This window comes from Furipterus horrens, unplaced genomic scaffold (genome assembly GCF_987537825.1).
Source record: "Furipterus horrens unplaced genomic scaffold, mFurHor1.1.pri manual_scaffold_17, whole genome shotgun sequence".
Lineage (NCBI taxonomy): Eukaryota > Metazoa > Chordata > Mammalia > Chiroptera > Furipteridae > Furipterus > Furipterus horrens.
In genome coordinates this window covers 112,432,773-112,459,929 of record NW_028327187.1, presented here as the reverse complement: position 1 = coordinate 112,459,929, position 27,157 = coordinate 112,432,773, and the positions used below count along the sequence as shown (strand labels likewise).

At 38.6% G+C, this 27,157-nt stretch overlaps 2 protein-coding genes across 3 annotated transcripts in view; one reads left to right on the top strand and one right to left on the bottom strand.

Annotated features, from left to right (window-relative positions):
- Positions 1 to 279: 279 nt before the first annotated feature.
- FANCB (FA complementation group B) lies at positions 280 to 19,317 on the bottom strand. Its single transcript, XM_090264560.1, has 8 exons — positions 18,371 to 19,317; positions 13,598 to 13,750; positions 11,747 to 11,839; positions 6,301 to 6,429; positions 3,715 to 3,878; positions 1,833 to 2,263; positions 1,479 to 1,716; positions 280 to 724 (listed from the first exon to the last, which is right to left on the bottom strand). Exons 1-8 carry the CDS (start codon positions 19,313 to 19,315, stop codon positions 316 to 318), a joined length of 2,562 nt encoding a protein of 853 aa, XP_090120686.1. The 5' UTR covers positions 19,316 to 19,317; the 3' UTR covers positions 280 to 315.
- A 7,059-nt stretch (positions 19,318 to 26,376) lies between these two features.
- Positions 26,377 to 27,157, top strand: part of MOSPD2 (motile sperm domain containing 2) — a 41,574-nt gene continuing 40,793 nt past the window's right edge. For both annotated transcript variants that reach the window (XM_090264990.1, XM_090264989.1), the window contains exons 1-2: positions 26,377 to 26,476; positions 26,645 to 26,714. In XM_090264990.1, the coding sequence (XP_090121116.1) occupies positions 26,468 to 26,476; positions 26,645 to 26,714 (79 nt within the window). In that variant the 5' untranslated portion in view covers positions 26,377 to 26,467. The remainder of the gene's footprint in view (positions 26,477 to 26,644; positions 26,715 to 27,157) is intronic.

Below are 27,157 nucleotides of genomic sequence, written 5' to 3'. Positions count from 1 at the left end.
GAGGGGGAGAAATGGGGAAATGGTGCAGGGACTAAGAAGCACAATCGGTTGGTATAAAACAGACAGGGGGGATTTCAGAATAACATAGGAAAGGGTGAAGCCAAAGAACTGATATGCATGACCCATGGACATGAACTAAGGAGGGTGGGATTGCTGGAGGGAAGGGGTGTGCTGGGAAGAGGGGAGCAAAAGGAAAAAAAATTAGGACTACTTTAACAACATAATCAGTAAAATAGACTTAAAAAAAAAGTCGAACCAGAATGTTTTGGCAGGGACAAAATATTTTAGAATATGATCAAATTGAGATGATAACTATTAACCACTCAGTTGCTTTGCAGCAAGGTCTGATTTCAGCTGAACCTCAGCTAATTTTACAGTCATTTCTCTATAAAGGGCACCACTCACTTTTAGGTTCGTTTCCAACGTTTGCTTTTCTCTCTGAAGTTCTTCTCTGTAGAGATGGATGTTTTCTGTTCTGTCTGACAAAGCAGCAAGATCACCACTACTCTCTTCTTTGCTTGTTGCACAGCTCTGCACCAAGTTGTTGTCAACCTTAACTAAGGCAGAAGAAAGAGAACTAAGGATAACCAATTCCTTCTCCAAACTTGATGCCAAACGATCACGTTGGAAATCCTCACTCCCTGATTTTAGATTTTTGAAGACACAGTTTACAGGGAGAAACCTGGTAAGAATATGAAGGCACTGCAACAAAGCTGCTTGATTCCTGGAATTAAAAAAAAACAAACACAATATTACAAAAATCAGGACAGCACAAAGTGGTTGTGTACACCATATTATAGTAATTGATTAATATTTATGTATAAATACTCAAGCAATAAATACAACCAATAATGCATGCATATGATGATTGACAAAATTCAAACTGTAACGATCAAAAATGCACATCCTACACCAAGTCAGTCAATACTCATGAGGTTGCAGCCTGATTTTTTTTCACTGAGCAATAAGATCCATATTACAGTTTAAAAATTTCATTGTAGCGGAGACGTAATAGAAAATCTTAAAATAATTATTAGGCCCTAATCAACCAAAAATAGAAATAGCCAAAAACAAACATAAAATTAACCCTTTGAGTGCCAACGTCACTGTGAGCGAGGCTGACAAATTTTCCCAGAAGTGCCAGCGTTGTTCCCAGCGACTCTTGTTTCGATGGCTGTAAATGCAAATAACAATGAAATAATTTGTATTTTATGTTTTTTCTCTTTTTTTGTACCTCAGGTTATATATTGATATAACTTTTTCTCATGTTGATCCAAATTTCGAATTACACATGGCTCTCAAAGGGTTAAAATCCCTTCAGTTTTTAAATGAGGACACCTGTCCATTCATGCTACAGCAAGGCAATGGCCCAGGCAGACCCCATAATGGCACCGATTTCTCCCGCAGGGACCGCCACTGGGCCACACATCCCCCGCACACTAACTTTGGTGGACCGATTCCAATTGGATGTGCATTACCTGGAATAGACTGTTAAAATCCCTTCAAATGGTGTCCTTTGTTTCCAGTGGAACAATGTCCCACACAAACTGTCTAACCCTTTACAAAAGAAAATTTCTGGAAATTCTTTGATTACTTCACATTTCATGTGTTTTAAGAGCTGTGCCTTCATCGAAGTCAGGGCATAGCTGGGTGATGTGATTTGGAAACAAGTTCCGTGCAATGCTGCAAGAAGGGCAAAGAGATCTTCCATGTGTTCTACAAGAGAAACATGTCACAAGATGCGTCATTAAACTCGAGTATCAAATAAAGACAGTTCTGAAAATTTTCTGATTCAATTAGGTATGTGATTAAAAAATACCAATAAAAGTTACCTATGGGTTTCTTTGGAAAGGTCACCAGGTATTTCCCACTTGAAAAATCTTCCAGGCTTAAAACAAGTCTGCCACATGGGACGTAATGACCTTTGCAACACCTACCCTGCTCTGTCTCCCTAATCTGTAGCAGCACGATGCACCAAACCGGATGGGCTGCTAAAAGAGGCGAAAGAGAGGTTACAGCGGTAACCATCTGTACACACTCCTTCTCAGGGGGCTGTCCACAGACAGAGCCCTCCTTCCACTCTTCCTCACTGTCAGCAGTCAACTTGATCTTTTTTGCCTGTGATCCTGTTTCACATGGCACTGAGCATGGCAGAGAAGAGTCCCTGCTCAACTCGATCACCTTATTCTGACACTTAACAAACTGCAGGCTGGAGCAATTGGGTTCATCCATTAACAATGATAAAGTCACCTGGTGCAGGGACCTGTAAAACATCCAGAGTTTGGTTTAGTCAAAAAGGTCATTCTTTAAAACCAAATCAATGATTAGATCATTAAATGACATACAAACAACAAAATCATTTCCTCCTTTCCCAGGAAACATCATTTCAAATGCAAATGTATCAGAAAAGTAAGCGTAAAAGCCAACTGCATTTAAAAAAAATGCTGTAATAACACTTAAAATAGGAAAGCAAAAATGTTGTAAATATACTGGACTTTAGGTAAGTAATTCTTTTAATGAAAGGAAATGGTACATTTATGACTGGATTTTATTTTTGAAGTAGATTTTCCCTCCTTATTTCAAAACAAGAAAAAGAAACTACTCATTTTTAAAAGGACTTTATTTTGGCAATAACTTAGAATTCACATACTTTTAAAGTAAAAACTGCATTATATACTTCGTTAAATGACTTAAATAAAATATGCCTTTTAACATAGAATATTAAGTGTCGCTGGTTCGATCTTCCAGTCAGGGCACATCAGAGAAGGAAAACTCTGACTCCAAAAAACCTCCGCTGCCTTGCGGCATACCTCTTCAGGGGAAAGGCTAAGGGAGTAAACCCCGACAGAAAATCCGGAGCCGGAGTCCCTAAGGCGGTTTGACGTTGTAGTCAACACCGGCAACTCCTGCGGCGCACCTGAAGCCAAGCTGTATTGACTCCGTTTTTCCCTTGGACCCTTCAGCTGCGAAGAGAGGGGGGGTCTGCTGCATGGGCAACAGCAGACCCTCCATATCACCCTGCCCAGGCTCTGTAGCTTCAGCTTCACTGGAGAGGACCCTCCAGCGTCATCGCAAGATGTCGATTCAACACGGGAGGAGACAGATACCGTGTCACTCCCGAGTCGGACTGCACAGCCATTCTCGGCGGTGCAGATAGACTCTTAAGAAGCTACACCATCGTCTCTCGAGACGGACGGCTGCTGACGATTGTCTATCCCTCAGTAATAATGATTTCTGGGATATATTACTAAACTTAATCTCACCTATTTCTATTTATATTTTTAATAAGGCTACTAGAACATTGCAAATTATATATATGACTTACACCATATTTCTGTTGGACTGTGTTGTTTTAGAGCGGTGGTTCTCAACCTTCCTAATGCCACGACCCTTTAATACAGTTCCTCATGTGGTGACCCGCAGCCATAAAATTATTTTCATTGCTACTTCATAACTGTAATTTTGCTACTGTTATGAATCGTAATGTAAATATCCGATAGGCAGGATGTATTTTCACTGTTACAAACTGAACATAATTAAAGCATAGTGATGAATCACAAAAACAATATATAATTATATATGTGTTTTCCGATGGTCTTAGTCGACCCCTGTGAAAGGGTCATTCAACCCCTAAAGGGGTCGTGACTCACAGGTTGAGAACCACTGTTCTAGAGCATCCATCAAGATAATGGTATCACGTTAGAATTTACTTACAGGTTCAGAGAAGATGGGGTTTTCATTCCAACAACCAAGCTATCATCTATTACACGATACCATATCTTCTCTAGCACTTCTGAATTTTGAGATTTATCTGATAATATTTCATCACAAGTACGGAAAAGATTTTCTTCTTCATCAGAAAGAGTAGCAGGACATTCCTTATAGAAAAACATGTTTAAATAACTGATTACAAAAAAAAAAAACCCTATCAAATGTAGCAAAACTAAAAATAATAATGTAAATCAACTTCTGGCCAGGCCTTAAAGCTTACAATATATTTTACAATAAATTACCTATACCATATTATAGACTACACATAATTCACTAAAATAAAACTTGTAAAACATATATAATTAACTATTTACTCAGATCGAAAAGCGTGGCCTGAATGGAAACACAACAGGGGTGTACACCTGGAGTCCATTTTGAAAATAATCTGACAATATGTACCGTAGGCATGCTGAAAACAATCCAATCTTTGTCTTTTCAGTGACTTACACAAAACCTTTAACTGTAAACTTTTATATGAATTAAACTGATTAAACTATCTTTAAACTTCTGATCGATTATTGTTAAGATTTTCTTCTCAGAGTCCAAGCCGTATGCATTCATTTCCACACACATATATATTTATAACATTAGCAATAGGAGGAGGAAAAGGAGGAAAAGTAGCAGCAGTAATGATAATAATAATATACATATTGAATGCTTACTATAGGTCAGGCACTGTTCTGAATGCCATTTCTGTATTAATTTGTTTAATCTTCACAATAACCCTAATACCCTAAGTCTGTAGTAGTATTATCTACATTTCCCAGATTTAAAAAAAATAAATGAGGTTCAGAGAGTTTAAGTAGCTTGCCCTAGGTCACACAATTAGCAAGGGGTACAGCTGGGACTTGAACCTGAGCAGAGTGGTTCCAGAGCCCATGCTCTATTTTAACCATTAGTCTACATGACCCCTCTGTGGGAATTACCGAAAAACGGTATGAGAACTTCCACTAGAGTGAACTAAACAAGTGCCTAGGAATCTGAAGCTTCTGTTAGAAGCTGTGACATCCAAAACCTGCAGAAATGTTTACTAACTGCTAGGATTGCCTTTCAAATGAACCATGTAAAAGGCCAAAATGGTGTGTTGCGCACAGTGGTTTTGACACATTAATTTCTAAACATTTCTTCCCTTTTTCTAATAAAATCGTTGGGGTGAGGTACGGAAGGGAAATGGGGGGGTTTAAATTCTCACCTAAGGATATATATATTTTTTATTACTTATTGATTTTAGAGGGGGAGAGAAGGGAGGGAGAGGGGGAGAGAGGGAGATGGGGAGAGAGGGGGTGGGGAGAAATGGGGAGAGAGAGAGAGAAAGAGAGAGACAGAGAGAGAGAAAGAGAGAGAGAGAGAGAGAGAGAGAGAGAGAGACACCAATTGGTTGCCTGCCTCCCATATGTGCCCCAACTGGGGACTGAACCCACAACCTAGGTATGTGCCCTGACAGGGAATGGAACCCACCACATACTGGTGTACAGGACAACACTCCAACCAACTGAGCCACCAGGTCAGGGCAGAGACTTCAATGACTTTCACAAGGTTTCTCAGAAAATTACAAGAGTAATACAGAAATGTAACATGATGTGGTTTTATGTTTCTTATACTAACAGAATCAAATTTTGGACCCAAATCCTCATGTTACTAGGACTGAAATACAGACACAAGGCACAGACCATTATAAGAATGGTCAACCCTGAAGAAGGTCAAAGCACTAAAGTGACTGGAGGGAATAAAATGCAAGGTCAAGTTCCTCTCTGTCCAGCTTTTCTTGATGTATTTGTAATTTTTCTATACTGTCCTTCTCTGCATGGAACTAATGTGCATAAAAACTATTTTTATGAACTCAAAGCAGTTTTTGCTACCTTTCTATATTACTGTACAGGCATAAGTAACTGCAAGGTACCTGAAGAGGTTCTTATGATGGTCAACCACAAGGAAAATGGAAGTAAAATTATAAAAAGCAAACATAAGAACTAAAAATCAGAGCAATTTAGGGACATTAACTCAAGAAATAAATATCCTTAAACATGAAGCATGCAAGAGACTAAAAGAACAACTATTATATTAATGATGAAATTGTGTTATCACCAATACAAGGTTAAATAACATTCAGTAATTAAGAAGTCAGAAAATTTATAATTCACTTAGAAGTAATTTTTATTCAAACTATACAAATAAAGAAGTTTAGTTCAGGGGAGAGTAATGGGGGGGGAATGGGACAACTGTAATAGAACAACAATAAATTTTTTAAAGGTTTAGTTCAATCTTTTTAAACAAAAGGACTTATTCCCCAAGATTCCTGATAACGGAAATTTTAATATCCTACCGAATAAGAATAATTTGTAAATTGATAAAATACTGGCTTATTAATCACATATTTTTCAATGTCATAAAGTCCCACCATTAATAATCCCTGCCACTTTACTTCTTGATCCGTTGAGCATTTCTAATATATTACAATTTCCAATTTAAATAACTCTTCAACAGGTTTCAATTCATAAAATCATAAAATGGTCACATGATTAATTTTACCTCTTCTGTAACTGATGTACTATCTTCTTTACTTTGAGTCACATTCAATAAAGTTTTGAATGATTTAACAATAAGTTTTTGATTATCCGAAATATTCTTCCGTACTTCCTGAGCAGAAGTAAAACCAACCTGTAAAGCAGAAAGAAAAATCATTGCTGGAGACATAATTTCAAATGAAATCTGACATATCATTAATTCAGACAGTGCTCTCTCCAAATATGCCTATTAATTCATTTTTCTATAGAAAAGCAAAGAATACTTCTTGGAGCAAAACTATTTTGTTTGTAAATTTTAAGTCTCTAATTACAAAGGACAATAACACAGCAAATGACTGCAATCGATTTTATGTATCAAATTGAGAGAATGCCAATGTATTAGCAATCTTTTCACTACTGAGTTAAGTAATCAATCAATATGAATAAAAACCAGAGCCTACCAATACTCCTACCTTCACAAGGAAATGGTTTTTCTTGTTGAAATAATTTCCGCTTCAAAAGCAAAAGACACCATTATGAATAGAAAGTCATTTTTAATTTGATGCTATCTGAAATCCTCTGTTCATATAACCTTTATAAAAAATTTTAAATACTGTCATACACTGATTTTTGCGCTAATAAACTCAGTGCTAGGATTGACTTTTAATTACTGTAGGGAAAAAATGGCTCTGAACTGGACACAGAGAAATCCATTCCTTTTATTGTACCAGATAGATTTTAGCAAGAAGGATGAAACATTCATGAAATACATTTTGCTTCTGAAAATTTAAAAAGAGTCACATCACTGAACTGATAGAAGCTTTCATTTGAGATGGATATCTGAGACTCTTTAAGTATTAATCCAGTGTTTAATATAAATGTTTTTTTTGATTGAAAAAATACAATGCATCCTGTTTTTGAATTCCTTTCTTTTAAATTGTATTTTAAGACAGGTAAATTGTTTGTTTTTATCAATGACCAGAAGCTGGAAAGTGAAGGAAGACTGAATCATATTTTACCTCACTGAACAAATGTATAAAGTGTCTAGCTAATATTTTCAAACTTTGTCTGTTGATCTAGTTCTGTGGGTTCCACATCATTCACACTTCATCATTCATTTGCTAATTAGTAATTTAGGGGAAGGGAGATGCACCCATCTGAAGTGGAGCAAATCTGAGACCCCTGGAGAGGGGGCAAGTGAAGAGAGGAATATTTGGGCAGACTGAAAATAAGGGCCCCTTCAGAAATGATCCTGTTCCCTCTTCCCTCCTCCCCTCAACACACCCCCTTCTCCAGAACTAATTGTGAACCACTAGACCCCTCAAATATTCCAATTTATAAAGTTTTGTTATAGGACATATCATTAATTCAGACAGTGCTCTCTCCAAATATGCCTATTAATTCATTTTTCTATAGAAAAGCAAAGAATACTTCTCGGAGCAAAACTATTTTGTTTGTAAATTTTAAGTCTCTAATTACAAAGGACAATAACACAGCAAATGACTGCAATCGATTTTATGTATCAACAGATTGCTTACCTTTTCAGAATTTTCTTAAGTATATATTAAGGAATGCTTTCTTTCTCCCCCCAACAACCAAAACCCACCCCAAACCAAACATTGGAGTATACCACGCTGCAGAATAGTGAACCTTGCTTTTTGTTCTTTTTACTGTGATCTCTCTCAAGCATTCAGAAGAGTACATAATACGAAGAAACATTTGCAGACTGATAATGAAGTCAACACCCATGCGACAACCACTCAAGTCAGAAAGGAGCTGCCACGGCCCTCCCAGGTCATGCTTCTTTCCCCTGGAGGAAATACCACCTTGGCCTTTAAGATAGCTTTCTGGTTTGTCTTCAGAACTTTACCATAATCTGCATGAATTTCTAAAGAATATTTTTAGTCTCTTGCGTGTTTTGCTTCTGAACTTGCTATAAATGGGATCATTCTGTACATGTTAGGTCTCAGAGTCACCCATTTCTGACTCGTAGCTGTCATTCATGCCTTTCATTGCTCCTCATATCCCATTACATGACGGTACCAGTTTACTTCCTGAGTCTGCTGTTGGTGGACACCTGGGTTACGTCCAGTCATGGAGTATTTCAGACAATGCTGCTGTGAACATCGCTGTACAAGTACACGGGTTCCTCCAAGGTCCTGGGCTCCCAACTCGCCTCCAGGAGGGGAAGCATGGGGAAACGGGCTCTAAGCTCCCCCAAGGCAATCTCTCTGCCTCTCCACTTGTTACCTCACATGGAAAACGGGGGAGAAGGTAGACTGGCTCATCTCCAAAAGGCCTTCCATCACTTGAAATGTTTTTAACCATGCTCACAGCTAGTGCGAACATGTGGACACCTGAGCTAAAATGGAACCCAACTCTCTCGTATTCCACACCTGCATATGTCCCTGACTTCCCCTTGTTTCTTTCATATTTTTCCTTCTTTTCCTCTGTGCTACCTTCTAACTAATTTTTGCAACACAGTCCGACTTGCAAATTTGCTCTGCATGTGTTTGAGTCAACTGTTAAACTCACCTGTGAGGTTTTTTTTCATTTCAATGTTTCTTTATAGAAATGCTATTTGGTTATTTTATGCGAATAAATAACGCTTTGTCTTTATGTGCTTATTCTGTGATGGCTCACTGTCTTTGAAAAATTACTTGTGAACTCGATATGAGGCCTAGAATAAACTTGTGTTTGGGGAGAGGCTTTTACGTTTGTTTCTGCCAGGTGCCCAGGGCCCTACTGCTTTATGCTAAATACACATGCCCCTGGGGCAAAAGCGGCATCGGTGTTCTGCTTCTCTCTGGGTTCCATCCTTTATAGAGTTTGGCTGGATAATTTATTCTTATATTTTCAGCTTTTTGAAGTTTTTAAAACATATTTCAATTATCATTTTAAGGTGCATTATCAGGAGAGTTGGTCCAAGTAAGGTGACATATTACCAGAAGTGGAATATCTGAAAGTCATGCTTTCATAAAGGAAGTTATTTTGGCATCATTTCTAAATCAGTGTAAAGACCTACCTTGTTTCTTTTTGACAACTGCATAGTATTCCATGGTTCGGGGTGGGGTGTGGGGTGTGTGTGGTGTGTGGTGTGTGTGTTCATTTATTTACTCCTAATGATGGATATTTTGATCGGTGTGTGGTGTGTGTGTGTTCATTTATTTACTCCTAATGATGGATATTGTGTGTGTGTGTGTGTGTGTGTGTGTGTGGTGTGTGTGTTCATTTATTTACTCCTAATGATGGATATTTTGATCCTAATTTTGTTATTTATAAATACTACATAAATGTTTATAAAATCATCATTGCTTACATGTGCAAGTATATCCTCAGAAGAGATTTCCAGTAGGGTAACTACAAGAGTAAAGAGATATGTGCGATTCCTATTTTAGGACCCAGAACAAGTTTCCCTCAGAGGGAAACAGTATTCTCAAAAATATTGTTTCAGAATGCATATTTATATGAAGGAAATTAATCCTCTGTCACGTGTAATAATTTTTTACATAAGTGGTCTTTTTATTTATTTCACTTTGTTCAGAGTATAAGTTTTAAATGTAATCAATCTTTTCCTTTTATGGTTCTGTGTTCACTGAGATATTTCATTGATCTATTGTTCATATTCCTATCTAGTATGTGTTCAGTCAGCGTTTGGTTAATTCACTTTAATAGTTAAAATTGTTCTAAATAATTTTAAAAGGGTCTGCAAAGTCTAACTATTTACTATTCAGTTTTTTTTACAGAAAAGTTTGCCCGAAGGAGAGGAAAAGTAAAATGATATAAGAAAATAGACAAATCCAAGAGGAGGAACAACTAGCCTAGTCTACTCCTTAGTGTTATTTAAAAAATAAGGGAGGGGACATTACCCTAAATAAAAAGACCAATGAGAAATACAATAATTAAATGCAAGTGGAAACTTTGATTGAATTCTGAAAAAACTAACAATAAAAAGCATTTTTGTGGCAGTTAAAAACAGTTGAATATGGACTGAATAGTAAGTAAGATTAAGGGATTTTTACTAATTAGACTTCTAAGTGCAACAATGGTATTTTGGTTACATAAAAGAACGTCCGAGATGTGCCTAGCACACCTTCTTACAAAGAAACTTTTTTTTTCCCCTAATATGGAACATTGAAAAATTAATCCCTGCCTTTTGCCACCTAGTAGTTATAGATTGAATGATGTCTTTTAACCCTTTTCGCCAAATCTGTTGCCCTCAGAACACAACAAGGACACCAGCCTGTTGAACCAAGCACGCCGTTGACCGGAGGCAGCCAACTGACCTGGAGTCTGCACGATCCTTCCCCATGTGGGAAGGCCACCCTCCCCTCCACACCCCCACTCTTATTAGGGTTTTCTGGACCCAAGGGTAGGTAGGACGACGACCATGTCCAGCTTGAAGCAGCTAGAGGAGCTTGAGACCTTCGTCCATTGTCCTTTACAAGATTACAAAGGGTCCTAATATTTGAGAGGGGGGGGGATAGTTAATTTTTACGAACCAGGGGTATGGACTTGGGGGGGATTGCTGGGGGAGGGGGGAGCTGGGGGGAGGGGAACAAGGGGGAGAAAATTGGAACTGTTTTAACAATATAATCAATAAAAAACATTAAAAAAAAAAAAAAAAGAACGTCCGTAATTTTAGATTTCTACTAAAATAAAGTAGTATAATATTTGCAACTTTCCAATGATTCTGCAAAAACATATACATACATGTGCACAAGCACAAACAGATGAGGTAAATACGATTTTTCCAAAGGTAACAACAGCTGACTCCATGTGAGGCCCACAGAGGTCACCAGTATACTATTCTTTGAACTTCTCTGTATATTTGTTTTTACAAATGGAAAAAGGCAGGTTAAAAAGGAATATCTTATAATCACATTCCCATGTGAATTTGCATATATTCATTTGAAAAATCTAAGACTATATATACATGCCAAAGCGTAAAAACTGATTGTATCTCAGTAGCGGAATCAAAGTTAATCGTTTCTTTTTCATATTTCTTTGCACGGTCTAAGTATTTTACAGGAAATGTAGATTATCTTCAGACAATGGGAAAAACTTTTTTATAGAGCTTTGTATGGAAAACTTGAGGGTGAACTGCTCATGTTTGGAACATGTTATGAGTCATCACATTTGCTGCTCCTTACAAAGAGATACTGTGGTATTCCGATCTTACAGACCAGAAAAAAATGTATTTTTAAAAGTTAGTTTCTAATATTTTATCTTACGAGACATTAAATTTACACAATCTTACTACAAAAAGGTATCATTTCAGATGATACAATTATATGGCATGTCGTAACAGTTTTTACAAAGGTATGGAAAAGGTAAAGATTCTTTAAATCCCATTTATTACCAGTTGCTGAGTTGCTTATATTTTAAGGACCGACCTTTCAATATTCTTTCTTTCATTTAAAATAGCACCAATTTGATACAGCAAAAGCAAAGAGCAAACAGACACTAACTTTCACTCTTCTCTTCAGAGCTGGAATCACCATATCAGGATGATCTGACTCTTCTTCAAGTAAGTCATCTTCATCGTCATCCAACACTTGGCTCTAATAAATAAACAAAATACACTGAAACTGACATTTTGAAATAAGTTGAAAATTCATAATGTTAACAATATACTATTAAAGTTTATCCAGTCAAAGGGCAATTTTCTATGTTAGACACTATTATGCAAAAGATAAAACATATGCTTCCCCTTCTCCTTATAACTAGGAAAACTATTATTACCACTATTACCACCCATGTAACATCTGTGTACTATTTCAAAAACTATTGGCTTACTAGATTTTTATAAAATCCTGAAATCCTATAACTAGAGAAAATAAGAATTACCCTCATTTTACTAATGAAAAAAACTGAGGCTCAGAGGCATTTTATATCTATCTGAAATTTCAGGGGTATAATTTCCATTATGCCTCATATCTTAAGATATGAGAAACATTATCAATCAGTTGTCTCTCAAATGCCTCTAAATGGGGACCTGGCCCCCGACTCAGGCATGTGCCCTGAACTGGAATCGAACCAGTGACCCTGTGGTTCGCAGGCTGGTGCTCAATCCACCGAGCAACACCAGCCAGGGCTGTTGCTTGTTTCAATAAAGCAGTTTCACTTCATTTTGTTCCTTAATTAATCCAATATTGCCATGTTTATTGATGTAAAAGGATTGTCAGAAGCAACAATAAGTTAATCTGTAGTATTTTTGTCACTTGAGCAACCCACCAGATATACGATATTGAAAAGCTTAGATTTGTATGACATTTGTTAAAAGCACATTCAGTGTGTACAGTCATGTGTCACATGACATTTCGGTAAACAATGGACCACATATACAACTGTAGTCCTGTAAGGTTATAATGGACCTGAAAATTTCCTATCGCCTAGTGACACTGGACCCATCATAATATTGTAGGGAAGTCCATTACTGACATGTTTGCAGTGATGTTGGTGTACAACAAACCTACTGTGCTGCCAGTTATATAAAAATATAGGCCCATGTACACTGTATGGTACATATAAATGGCCCAGGATATAACACTTGATAAGGACAATAAATAACTGACACTGGTTAATGGATCTACTACTCTAGACTTTTTGTTATTGTATAGTATACTCTTTCTACTTATATAAGTTTGTTGCAAAACAGGATGGCATGTTACATACACCAGCAGCAGCCTTACACATACATCTCATGTTGACTGCTTCTGATCGCATCATTTTATCTTGTGCTTGATTCAATCTCTTGCTGCCTCATAAACGGAGCGCAGCCTCAATGTAGTTTTTACACAGTCTACAGTAATATCCTGGCCCTTCACGTTCGCTCACCCCTCCCTCACCGCCTCACCTGGAGCAACTTCCGGTCCTGCCAGCTCTGCTTGTGGGAAATGCCCTGGACAGGCGCACCACGTTTTATCTTTTGCTGTGCCTTTTCTGTGTTTTCATATGTTTAAACACACAACTACTACTGTGCTACAACTGCCTCCGGCACTCAGTGTAGTCACATGCTGTACGGGTGTGTCATCTAAGGAGCCACAGGTCATACCATGTAGCATAGGAAGGTAGTAGACCCCACCAATCAGGTTTGTGTAAGTGCCCTCTATGATGTTTGCATGATGACAAATCGCCTAATGACACATTTCTCAAAATGTATTCCCATTGTTAAGCGGCATAGGACTGTATTTTTAAAAGATTCACTTCATGTATTTTTAAAGTTCAAAAAGTTTACGGATGAAATCACAAACATTTGAATAGTGGGTCAAAAGCTTTAAAACATTCAAATTTTCTAAAATGGTGTAAACGGAACTTACCGAATAGTGTATGTTGTCAATATCTGTTATTTTAAATGACCTCAGACAATCTGAATTTAAGGGGTCCTTAAAAAGGAGCAGTACTTGTTGCGCTCCATTTCCAATAAAGTCATCTATGAGTACTGAGCTAATTTCTTCCCACGTAGCAGCAATCTGAAAGAGTGGTAAAGAAGGAACATAAAAGGAAAAAAAAATCAGATGTGAAATTAACTAAAGCCTTTTGTTGCACGTAGTTGCATTTGTTATCTTCAATATTATAAACGACTAAATGAAAATGGTAGTATAAACACTAAAAACTAAAATAAATATATTGAGGGCTCAGAAAACATAAGGAGTTATAACTTTATAAATATCAAGGTACTTAAATTTCATGTTTTTATCAGTATTTGCGCAGCTACTGTAACACTGCTGATTTCTGTATTACACTTTTATTATAATTTATAAAATCAAATACTTCTCAAGACTATTTTGGAAATTCTAACATTTCTCATGAGAAAGTCTAGCGAAGGTTCTTTCTCTAACATGGTTAATTTAAGGATGACCTTCACTCCCATAAGCCTTGATGGATACATAAACATGGTCGGGGAAAAGTAGGTTTACAGAATATACTGTTTCACATGCTCATAACTGTAATCCTATGTTTACCCCACCCAAAGAATTCAGTTGTAGTAGGTAACGAGAAGGTACCAGAACACACTTTAAGGGCTCTCAAAGCAGAATAACCTTTAAGAGTCAAGATGAGAAAAGATTTGATTTTGGGTGGTAAACACATAATGCAACATACAGATGATGTATTATAGAATTGTATACTTGAAACCTACATAATTTGATTAAACCTACATAATTTTATTAACCAATGTCACCACGATAAATTTAATTTAAAATTTAAAAAAATAAGTCAAGGTGAACTTAATACCCTAAACTCTGGTTGGGGAGAACAGAACCATAATCAGAACCACAAAAAGGGAGGGATTCTAAAAGCACAGCACCTAGAACTATCCTAGCGTAATGGAATGAATTGACGAGTTTAAAACAGAAGCCAACTTCTTAAAGGTCCATAAAGCTAAAAGCCTCCGGATTGGTCCCCTGGAAAACTAACACCATGGGGATCAGACACCCTGTCTCCCACAGGCAGAAAAGCTAAAACTCCCACTCAGAATCCCAGGAACACAGATACATTATCTAGATAATACAGGAGGGCAGCCTGCATTAGAGCAAGAACATAAACAAGACTCTTCAAACTGTAAAACCAAATAGCAGCCTTTCCCCTTAAAGGCTGATTTCTAAAGTCGTGATTTTTCACTTATGCAGGGAAGGAAGTTATTTGTAACCCTATGTCTCTCTTCCTCCCACCTCTCCAGGAATATCATGGAGTATAATAACGATATGAGCCTATATATTTAATAAGTATATTAGTAATGAGAATGTACTCAGCATGCAAACACCATAGAGCTGTGTGCTAATACGTACAAACACACACACACCTGCAATCCATAGGACTATAAAGTGTCATCCCAAATGCAAGGCACATACATAAGTGTTGAATAACCACATGTTGCTAGTGGCTACAGCATCAGAAACACACTTGTACAACTTCTTTCCATCCACAACACACCAATACCGATTTCAGGCATATTTAACAACGACCTCAATTTTGAAATGCCTGCTGCACAGAGTTCTTGCCAAAACTTGCAGAGAGCATTTCTACCCAAGAGAGAAAGGCTAAGCAGAGGAGAAAGCTCCTCATGCTTTTCTCTAGACTCAGCTTTCTGTTTCAAGTCCTGCCATTGGATACAAAACATTGATACCTAGGACAGCTGACGGGAGAACACGCTAACCTTGATTTCATTATTTTTTCTAATTTATGCTTGTTTGTATTTAGCCTGTCTTTGTAAGCTGCCTTCATTCCTTCATGAATGGAGGACCAAAAGGATGGATGTATAAGACCATCGCCAACTCAAAGGAAGGTTATACTGTTGTTTTCTCCCATTTGGGGGAAAAGCTACCATCACAGACATTATTCCATTTTTCAACACTGTATTCATTTTTTTATTCGAAACCTCTTACATTGTACCACAGCAGTGAATTCCTCTCAGAACTCAATGTTAGAAAATGTTTTTCCCTTGATAGTGTGTGTTCCATTCAATTGTAAAACCTGATGTATTTACTGTCTTAACTGCTAAACTAAGCATAATTGCTCACATGCAATGACTTCCCTTAACTCTCCTCCTTTATTTGTAGATTCTTAGCATTTATTCCTGCTTTTAGAGTAATCAAATATTTTACCCTAAGCTATATCCAATTTTTAAAAGTAGGTTAGTATAAATATAACACCAAGATAGAGGCAGGAGCTGCAAAACTCCAAGGTTACCTAGGCAATTTAGAAGCACTTAACTTGGCAGGTAGTAACTCCAGAGCTTTCAATACAGGGCATTAGCAAACAATTTAGAATTCTCCTACTCCCTGGGGAGGTAGCCTAAGGCGGATGGCAGTAGGGGCTCAGCTAAGTAACTTGTGGAAAGGATGGTGGTCCATTGTAAGGAAGCCTAGGGCACAATTTGAAGGCAGGGAGGCCACCTGTTACAGGTAGGCTTACAGGACTGACAGTCTGTCTCCAGCTTTGGGTAATGTGTGAGTGAAGAGCTCTACTGTGTCCAAGCTGGGGGTCCACTTCAAGGGAGTTAGGACGATATGCCACTGAACTAACGAGGCACCAGGGAATTGTTTTCTCCTTATCCAGGTGAATAAGGGACCTTAGAGAGGGCCAAGTCACCGATGACAGCCCTGGCCCGTGCCCAACAACAATAGCTACCTGCTTTACAACATCATTTTATTTAATTAACCCCTCTCAGAGGCAGGATTATCTCAGTTTCATAAAGATGAAAAACAGGTACACAAAAATGAAATAGTTTTAAGGTAACATAATAAGTGGCTCAGCTGGGATTCAACCAGGTGAACTGTGTTCTTCCCATTACCCTGACCCCAATAAGAATGATGGGCTATACCAGGGGTTTCCCCCCACCATTTCTTGAGAGGAAAAGAAGTACACAAAGACAGAGAATATTATCCAAATAACCTTCAAATACAAGTACAATGTGCTTTTAAAAGATTGCTTTCAAAATAAAACGGGATAGCTTTCCAATTATCCTCCTTTAGAGAATTTAAGTCCTCTACCTACATGTAACAAGTTGAAAATGCCTGGAGCTGAAATACCACTGACTTAGATGTTATCTCCACAGAGGAAAGGTCAGGGAGAAGAGTTTAGCCTGGAGGAAAAGTCCTTGTTTTTCCCAGTTTGTTCCCAGCCAGGCACTGGGGGGGGGGGTGCACCTTCTACCCTGGTGCCCATCTGCACAAGGCTGTAAATTGCTTGGCCACTGTGTTCAACTGTCTGTTTCTCTATTCACTAGCCAAGGAACTTTCCTAGCTTCTCACCATACAATTCCTATGAACAGGTAATTTACAAGGTAGAGCCTGATAAGACACAATTTCAACCTGACATTTCCACCTACACAAAGTAATGCTTCACATAAAGAATGCCTCTCAAATTTTCTAAAATATTTATCAATATTCCATAACGTGATAATACAATAGAAATTTCCATTGAGCTCCTAATTAAATGGCTAGGGCACACAAAGTTAAGGCACTCTGCTTTTTCTAAAGTAGCGCAAAAACTTTAAAAGTTGTATAATATGCTATTGGAAGAGACATTTCGGACAAGGAATGGTTATTTATCTTGAACTATAAACACTCCCATCACATAACTGAGGGAGCTGATATATACCTAAAGCCAGGAGGATGCAGTGTTACCAAAACATCAGGGTCAGAGAAATAGTATTGGTGCAGATGCACAGTTATAACCCTCCAATTTCCTATTTATTTTCTGCACCTTTTTAGCTGATACTGAACACTCGATACCAGAGAGTATTTTAAAGCAATTTCCAAACCTTACATTAAAAGAGGCTACTGTAAATGTGGAAAAAATGTGAATGCTTGCTGAGGACAACTCTGAGTTTCAAAATAGAACATCATAAAATTCTCTAAGCGAGTTTTTAGAAAAATTAACCCATCATCCATCTCTGGAGAACAATTATTTGCCCCTCAAGGTACAATGACACATTTCAAGGAATTCCTGTAGATTTCGATTTAAGTTTAAATAGCTAATTACCAACTTTTAAGAAGTTGGACTTATTTGAGTTTTCTAAGAAGGCTTATGAAGTCAAATCATTTATTATCTTATTCTAAGTATAAATATACATCCAATTATTAGCATATTAACAATTAGTCATATTAAGAGACAAATAAATATGTAATAATTGGAGTTATACATTTATATATTTCCAAACTCAAAAGTTTTATGACTCAAAATGGCAAGCCTAAACCTTTTTTAAAGATTTTATTTATGTTTTAGAGATAGGGGAAGGGAAGGAGAAAGAGGGGGAGAGTAACATCACATGCCCCCAACCAGGGACCTGGCTCACAAGCCAGGAATGCGCCTTGACGGGGAAGGAACCTGTGACCTTTCAGTTTGCAGGACAATACCCAACCCACTGAGCCACACCAGTCAGGACCAGCCAAAACCTTTATCAGGTAGTATTCAGATAACTCTAAGAAAAAAAAAAAAGAGTAAAGTAACATATGTGATTTTCTTTCAAGTGCAGCACTGAACATTGATTTGGATAAGAAGACTCCAGGATGAACTCATGAAGTATAGGAATGTCTACTAGATCTAAGACTACACCAGTTGAATGATTATGAGAATAAGCACTGTACCTGAAAGTTCTTCTCCCAAACAGCACAGGCGCTGGACCTAGAGGATACGATGAAAAGGAGATCTTCTCCTGAATCCATAAGTTGAAATTCACAAGGATCTTCAAATGGAAGCTGGCATACACTTTTAGGAGTCCCATTTTGGAATGAAATCAGCTGATTATTTCGAGTAAGGGCAATCAGAGACATTCGCAGGTGGTTGTTGACAAACTCAGTTGCACAGACATGCACGTGAGTTATTATGGTGCTATAAGCAGGAGGGATAATATATGTATCACTTATTATTTCTTCACTTTCAACCAAGTATACGCAGAATGTGGTATTCCAAATTTCATAATCTGACTTTGAAGGCCCTGGGATGCCTTCTTCCTCAGAAAAATGACATTTCTTTTGTCCTAATAAAACCATACCTAGATTTTCAATCTCTCCTGCCCACTCAATAGAGGAAAAGTTAACAGACACAGTAATAACTTTGCCAGTTTGGGAAGAGATATAGAAGAATGTACTGACATGTTTCCATAAAATGAAAGGGCCATTAAAGACCCTCACGCCATCGTTTAACTCATGGCCTAGACTAAAACTCAAAAGCTTTTCAAATTTATTGGTACCGTGAAGAAATAGTAGAAAATATTTGAAAACATTATTCTTTTCATTGCATTGTATCATAACACAAGGGAGGTTCATTCTGGTTCTGAAATCTGACACGTAGCTGCAACACATAATTTTTAAATGATAAGAATTTTCTTCCTTAATGCTAAAGAACCCAGTGGACTGCTGAACAAATGTACTTGTTTCTTGGTCAAATATCATTCTTCTGACAAGTAATTTGGGCATTTCTGCAGGCCCTTTATCTGCAAAATTTCCTTCAGACAATTGAAAAACAAGGACTCCCCCGTTATAACACAAGAGCCTTTGTGGTTCATTAGATGACATTGCTTGTTCGCTCATCATTCCACAATATCAAGTCTGTGTTGGTTCAATTTTCAAATGCAAATTGACTCAATTCGATGCTTTTAAACCTAAAAATGAAATGAGAAAAACGGCCATCAGGTAGGCAGGGCTAAAGAGAAAACACATGTTTTTGTTAGAGAAATATTACATTTGTTAGAGAACTGTAAGTTTTATTAAGTTAACATTTTAAGCTCTTCATGCTATCTTAACGTCACACCAAAAAAACATACCCCGAGTATTATATCTGTACAGCCCTTAAAAAGCACAGTTTGCAAAGAATGCACAATAACCACATCACAAACAAAAACAGAATGTGTTAACAGCAACTATTAAAACTTGTAGGGCTCCATTACAGTAACTGCACACATTCTTTCTGGCTCAGGGCATTTCTTCCCGGTTCCTCTTCTGTCTCTCTTTCAAACCTACCAACCTAATCTGGTTCCCCCAGTCAATGATTCAAATTATCCTGCTCCTACAGTGCAGGGGCTTGGGTCCCTGCTTCCCTGAGAAAGGAGCTCAGACAGACTTTAAGACCAAATGAAAGCCCAGAAAGGAAAACAGGAGATGCTCTAACATGGCTTTTAAAACTCTCCACAGGAGTAAACAGAAATAAATCTTAAATCTTACTTTACAAAAGCAATGCAGTTTTAAGACCTAAGTCACTATTCTTACTTAAAGTAGAAAAAAAAAACAAAAACAAAGAGCATTAGTAATATAATGAACACAAGAATTAAATAATAGCTATCCATTATTCATGCCTATTATATGCCAGGTAAAATACATGCCGTTTTTCATTTACTGCTTACAACTAATCTTTTAAGGGAAGTATTCTTATTATCCCATCTTTTAAACAAGAAAACCTTATTTTGACTAAGGGATGACAAGTTTCCAAGGTTACAACACTAATCAGCCTTGGCACTAGTTGTGGAAGAGGGGCCCTCTAATTCAGGAACCCCTACTTGTAACCACCACACTGTGCTGGCATGCATTCCCTTACCCTAAACATGGGTTATAAGAAAGGCAACTTTGGGAAATTAGTAAGTAGAATAAAGAACAAAGGAACACCCCCCCCTCACACACACACACACACACACACACACACACACACAATGAACATACATATAAGAAAAAAAGAAAAAGATGTTTCTCTTTGGTCAGTGGCTCTATCTGCTAAGTCACTCCTTTCACAGTTACTGAATGCTTAACTCATGCCGAGCAGAACTACATATGGTTAGAGACCTGCTGATGCTGGGCCTGCCTTTTGCTAGATGCCTGACATAGGGCAAGTTACTCACCTCCTCTGTGCCTCACGCCCACACTATATAATGGGCTGTAATAATAATAGTATCTACCTCACAAAATATTGGAGTTAACTAACATAACCCACTTGAAATAGGATCTGACACATAGAAAGTGTTCATTAAAGAAAGGTTAGCTACTATCATTCTCCTCCTCCCCCTCCCCCTCATCATCATCATCACGGCTGGCTCTGGTTTACCTAGTACCTAACCTTAGAGACAGCAGAAGAACAGTTGTATACTTTTAATGATTTGTGAATACTGAAAGGTAATCTCTCCACTATAAATAATCAACTCATACTGCCCCTTTCCTCCGACCTGTGTATCATTTACACCAGGGAATTCAATCTTTTCAGAAAGAAATGAAAACTTGGTCACTTACAAGTAAATAATATTGTTTTCCTCTGTTGAAGGAGAAGCAAACTGTAAAGGCTTAGGTTTTGTTCTTTTATTATAAATATCTACCAATAGTCCGATTAGAAGAAAAGTATTGTTATCTCTGAACCTTATCTACAAGTTTAATGTAGCCTGTATTTTAGACAAATAACTGATTTGGAGGGGTCTACTTAAAAGTAAACTAGATCAGTCAGCATCTACTTTTAAACCTTATTGTCTGCTTCCCAAATACATGACTTGTGTGGTTTTAAAATTCTTTGAAACTCCTTTCATCAAAAAGTGGCATTTAATTCTCTCCCTGAGTGATCTTCATGCATTATGATGCGCTTCTAGCCAATAAAATGTGGCAGAACTGACAGTGTGTGACTTCTCAGATGGGGTCATAGGGCACTATGGTTTCCTTGTCAACCTCTCCCTTGGACCACCTGCCATATCATTAACACCCTTAAGAAACCCCATGCAGATGGGGACAGGGCAAGGAAGTATGGCTTCCTGCCCAAGGACAGCAAGGGACTGAGGACTTCTGCCAACAGACATGTGAGTAAGCCTTGCTGGGGTCAGATCCTCCAGCTCCAACCAAGCCTTTAGTTAACTCCGCGCCTTGGGCAGATCTTACGCCAGAATTACTGAGATAAGCTGCTGCTGAGAATTCCTGATTCTCAGAAATTTTTAAATCATAAATGTCTGTGGCTTTAAGCTACATTTGGGAGTAATTTATTATGCAGCAACAGACAAATACATCCCTCTACGGCCTTTTTAAAATTAAATTGATTGTACTGTTTTTGAGAATTTCACAAAATCTATGACCTAAAGTAACTGGAGATATTGTATCATAATACAAAGTAGCAGATGCCACTGGCAGTTAGGCAGTTAAGGTCAAAAGATGTGGGACAAACGGATAGGTAGGTAACCGAAAGGTGTGGCTTTTACTTTAAAGGACATAAACATGTTTGTTATATTACATCCAAATGTATGAATAATAAGTTCTGTATTTCAAATTTCCCACAGATACGTCAGGTCTCTTAGATTCCCAAAAAAGCAAAAGCATAAAATGATATATTCAGAGAATAAGATCTAAGAACACATTGCCTTTTACTACCTCCTCAAAAAGTTGGTCAGATTTCTTAATAATACTAAAAAAAAACTTCTGTACATAAAGGATTTTGTTATTTTAATAGTAAATGTCACTAATATCCAAGTGTGATAGCAGTAAGGACAATCTGATAGCTAAGAGGTCAGTAGGATCTCCCCCTTTACTAAACTTTAGAGCATGTATTGTTGCACCCTGATAAAAGTTATGCCTTTGGGAAATCAGGCCCCTTACATTCTGTTCTTTCAATGCAATATATCACCAAGTTCCTTAACCTAGAAACCTCCGTCTTCAAACTCACTGTTCCAACTGCCAGTACAATGCGCAGTTCAGGCTTTCATCTCTCACTCAGGCTGATGTGAAAGCTCCTCCATTGGTCTTCCTTACTCTAGTCTCTACCCGCTCCAACTTATCAATTTACGTGTGCTATCTCAGTTATTGTTCTAAAACACAAACTTTATCTGGTAACTGCCTCCTACTTTAGAAGCCTGGCCTGCACATCCACACCCTTCGCAATAGATCCATGCTCCTCGTACTACCTGGAATGACAGATGCTGAACATTGTTTCGAACACATGAATGATGTAGAGATAAAATGTTGCAAACCACTGCTCAAAAGATTAGTATGGTATTCAAAGCCCTGATATAACCCTAACCCAACATTCTTTTAGCCTGAGCTCTAAGCAAAAAGCAAACTTACTCTCGTGGGTATAGAATCAAACGGATTTAAAAACAAAAATGACTGTCATATAGAAAAGGTCATTATCTTTTATTTTTAAATACTATTGTAAAAACATACATATTTTCAATGTTATTTAAATGGGCCAACTCTAGAGTTAAAATTTTGAAGTTACTAATATATTAATGGAGATAAACTATTTCCTCAAACTTTCACGTCTGTATATCTATCTTATTTTATATTACTGAACATCTTATATTAAGAGTAAAATATCTTAGCAGATGTTCATAAAATAAACCTTTAACCTATGGAATAAGTGGCAATTTTCTTTTTTCTTTTTTTTTTTTAGATAGAAATAATTTGGAAACAAGTGAAATGAAAGTTCAGCGTAGGGGTTCTTAAGCCAATAGAAACAAGCTGTGATTAATCAAACCCTGATTATCAGAGCACCAGGCTCACTATTACAGCCTACTGGTCATTTGACTTTTTTGCTTAGTATCGTTAAAACAATGGTTGCAGAAAAAAAAAAAACAGGTTAACTCAAACCAGTTCAATTTTACCTCCTTCTGCAACTATGGGGGTGGGGGTAGGGGTGGGAGAGTTGGGAAAAAAATTATTTATAATATAGTATGTAATTAGGATGAGCATTTCCTGTCCTGTATTACCTTACACCAAAGTCGACAGTATTATTGTATACATAAAATGTGAGAATAGTAGGAAAACAACACCTGATACGGTAAATATAAAAAGTTGGCAACAAGTTACCATCCTCATCCCCTCTTCTCCAGCAGCCTCCTACACAAACACACATTGTTGCCTTTAAATGTTACTAAATTCACCCGGGCGCTGTGAATTTCAGAACACTTTAAATTACTACCCGCCTGGTTCAGGGGGATCCAAAAAGAGCAACCACATGATCTGAGTCTGAAATCTAAAAAGTATCTAAGAAACCCTATCAATTGCAACCAATACAAAGTATCTTTGGGAAAAAGGTAGAGTTAATGCAACTAAAAATTCCACCTAATAATATTAAACATAATCTTATGAGCAAAATACGGATTTTTTTTTTTTCAACATACAGGACATTGTTACCCGAGTAAATTAACTTGGCGACACACAGGTCCACTGTGAAAACTTTTTTTTACCGATATGCCGAGAAGTCATTTGTTGAGGCCTTCCCAGAATCACTGTCCCCTTTTCCTTTCCAGTAATACCTGAAATGCGGAGGAATGCGGAGGAATGGTGACGCACTAAGAGAGTTAGGCAAGATTAAGTTAAAGAAGGTTCTCTAGGGCATATTAAGGCCTTCTAAATTTCTCTAAGCAATAATAAACCACTGAAAGATTTGAAATATAGAAATGATAGTATTATACTTCTGAATTATAAAGATCCTGGTGACAATGTTGAAGACAGTCACCAGGTGAGACTGGAGCGAGAGCCATCAATTAGGAGATAATTATGAGTACTTAATTAAAGGGAGAGGTGACTATGGAAGGCAATATGGCAATAAATGGAAATGTAGATATCCAGCAATTTCATTTCTAGATAGGAACCAAGAGAAAGAATTCTATTCACAAAGACATTGTTCTAGAATGTTCACTGTGCTGGTACGTGTCATATAAAAAAAATAGTAAAAACTTCAATGACCACCAATAGTGGAATGAATAAATAGATGGGATATCATACCGTCATTAAAAGAAATGAATTAGATCTACGTATATCCACCATGGCTAGATTTCGAAAATAAAATGAGAAAAATTAGGTTGCCGTAAAATGTATATGGCAGTACATTATTTATCTAAATCAAAACACATAAAACAGCATTATATTTTTTCTGTTTTCCTACAACGGCTATATTCCAAGTGCTTTCTCTGTACCAAGGCTGCTGAACCTTGGGAGTCACTCATTTATTCCCCACATCCTTATGCCACAGGCACTATTATTCCATTCTACAGATAGGGAAACCGAGGCACGTAGTTTAAGGATCTTCTCAAAGGCCTACAGATAGAAACGGACAGAGTCAGGATTCAAATCCAGGCAGCCCGGTCCAAAATAAAAATAAAAATAAAAGCGAAGCTATGAAGATTGATCCCACATTCTTAACGATTATTCTGGAGCAAGGGGAACGGAGCGAGAGGAAGACGTTAGCTATACAGGCATATGTCAGAGACATTCTGGGTTGGTTCCAAACCAAGGTAATAAAGCTAGTATCAGAACAAAGCGAGTCATAATCGTTTCGCTGGTGGAAGGCCTTGCCTTCAATTTGTAAAAACGCAACACCTGTGAAGCACAATGAAGAGGAGTCCACTAAAACCAGCTATCCCTGTATCTAAAAATGTTATTAAGAATGTAACCAGATAATTTTTAAGCAATGTATTCATTTTTCCTTTATAAAAATGGAAACAAAATGCCTGGGGTGAAAGATACGGAAGCATCATGGTTGACTATGGCTGGTAGAAACATCGGTACTGTTCTTACGATGTCTTTGCGCAGTAGCTTTCAATTTTTTAAAAAGGCAATATCATTGAATGGGAACCGATTTCCTTTGAATTTTTTAACCAGCAACCATAACATTTGCTCCAGACACTTAAGAACCGATCTTTCTCAACTTTGGCACGTAATGACATTTCGCACTGGCTAACTTGTGGGGGCTAGCCTGTGCATTGTAGGAGTTAGCAGTACCCTTGGATTCTACCCACCAGATGTCAGTAGCAGGCTCCCTGCCTCTCGTGACAATCAGGAATGTTCTCTGGACACTTCCAAATGTCTCCCGGGAGGCAAAACTCTACACCCCACCCCCCACCCCTGCTTTAAGAACAATCAACTTAATAAACTAAGACGACCTGCATCTCTTACCTTTATGTAACTGTTTGAGTTTAAAGATTCCAGAGATATATTCCTTCTGAAGTATCTCACATTCCAAGTCGGGAAGAAGTTGCAGGGGTTACGAAAGTTTCAGGTGAAATATCTCGAACACAGCAAGTCCTTAAAATTTAGTAATCATTCCATAGGATGATGCACATCCATAGCATGATGGGCACAAGCCCCGGGACGGCCGCTTCCTCCCTGCTCTCCCGCAATGCCGGGACAAGGAAGCAACCCCGGGCCCACCGTCCACTCCGGGAACGTTGGGCAAGGCAACATACGCCGTCACTACCTCAGCCCGGAATGACCCGCATCCTGCCTGGTCCCTGACGCTCCAAACCTCCCGCCCGCGCGCTGCATCCTGGGAGGGCTGGGCCAGAGGCTGCATCAAACTCTGAGAAGGTGGAGCCGGCCATGCGGGCGGAGAAGGTAGCATTTCGAGGCTGGGGAGGCGGGGTCTCCGTAGAACATTGTGAAAGCGAATGGCAGGCGGAGCTTGCTAGGGCGGAGTTCCGCGGGGGACGCGCCTTCGGTCCTAGACTGGCGGGGGTGGACCCGCAGTGCAGGGGACGCAAGGGCGGGGCTGGAACAAGAAGCGAATGGTAAGCCAGGTGGAGGGCCTGGTCCCGCCTCCAAACTCAGGAGGCTGCGTTTGATTGGACATATTGGCTACACCTCCGCCCGCCTTCCGGTGTCACGCGACCGCCTACACCTCCCACCCTTCCCTCTCTACAGCGGGGCTGGCCTGACCGATGAGGATAAATTGGGACGGCAGGCGGGGAAGTGGGTTCTGTGACTGCCATCGCATCTGCGTCCGCGACCATGGCCGAGGTGAGAAGCTGCTAGCACCGCGCCGCTGGCGACCCTCTCCTTGGACCCGGAATCCTCCTCTGAGGCGGGGGGGGGGGAAGAGGGGGCGTTCCCAGGTGCAGGTGGGCAGAGCAGTGGGGAAGCGGGGTGGTGCGCTTGCTGTCTAAGCGTCTGTTTTCCCCCTTCCAGTGCCTTGCCCAGAATAAAGCCAAGCTCATCTCTGAGACCCGACGGAGGTTCGAAGCCGAGTATGTGACAGGTGGGTACCGCGTTCTTGCTGTTGAGGCAGGTGTGCAATGACCGTCCCCAACTTTGCTGGAGTGTTTGCGGGTGTCTCTGGGAAGGATTAGGGACCATTTCGACCCGCACAAGGACGGTGCCCTGAACGTTTCCAAGATTTTCCTCTCTTAAACATGGTATGCGTACTGCTCCGGTTGGGTAGATGATGTGTCCGTTGCTTGCTAAAGGGCTCATGTAAGTTGCAAATCCGTTTCTAGCATTTCGAGTTTATGGGACTTGCAGGACACTTTCCAGGCCCATGGCACTGGTAACACTGCCCAGTCCATGGCTCCTCTGTTGACATTTCGCCAGGAGCAATCACAAAACTCAACCTGGAGACTGCCATAAAGTATTCACGTGTACTTAATTGGCGATCAGATTCCTTGGATATTTTGCCTAAGTCCACATCATACAACCCAGCAT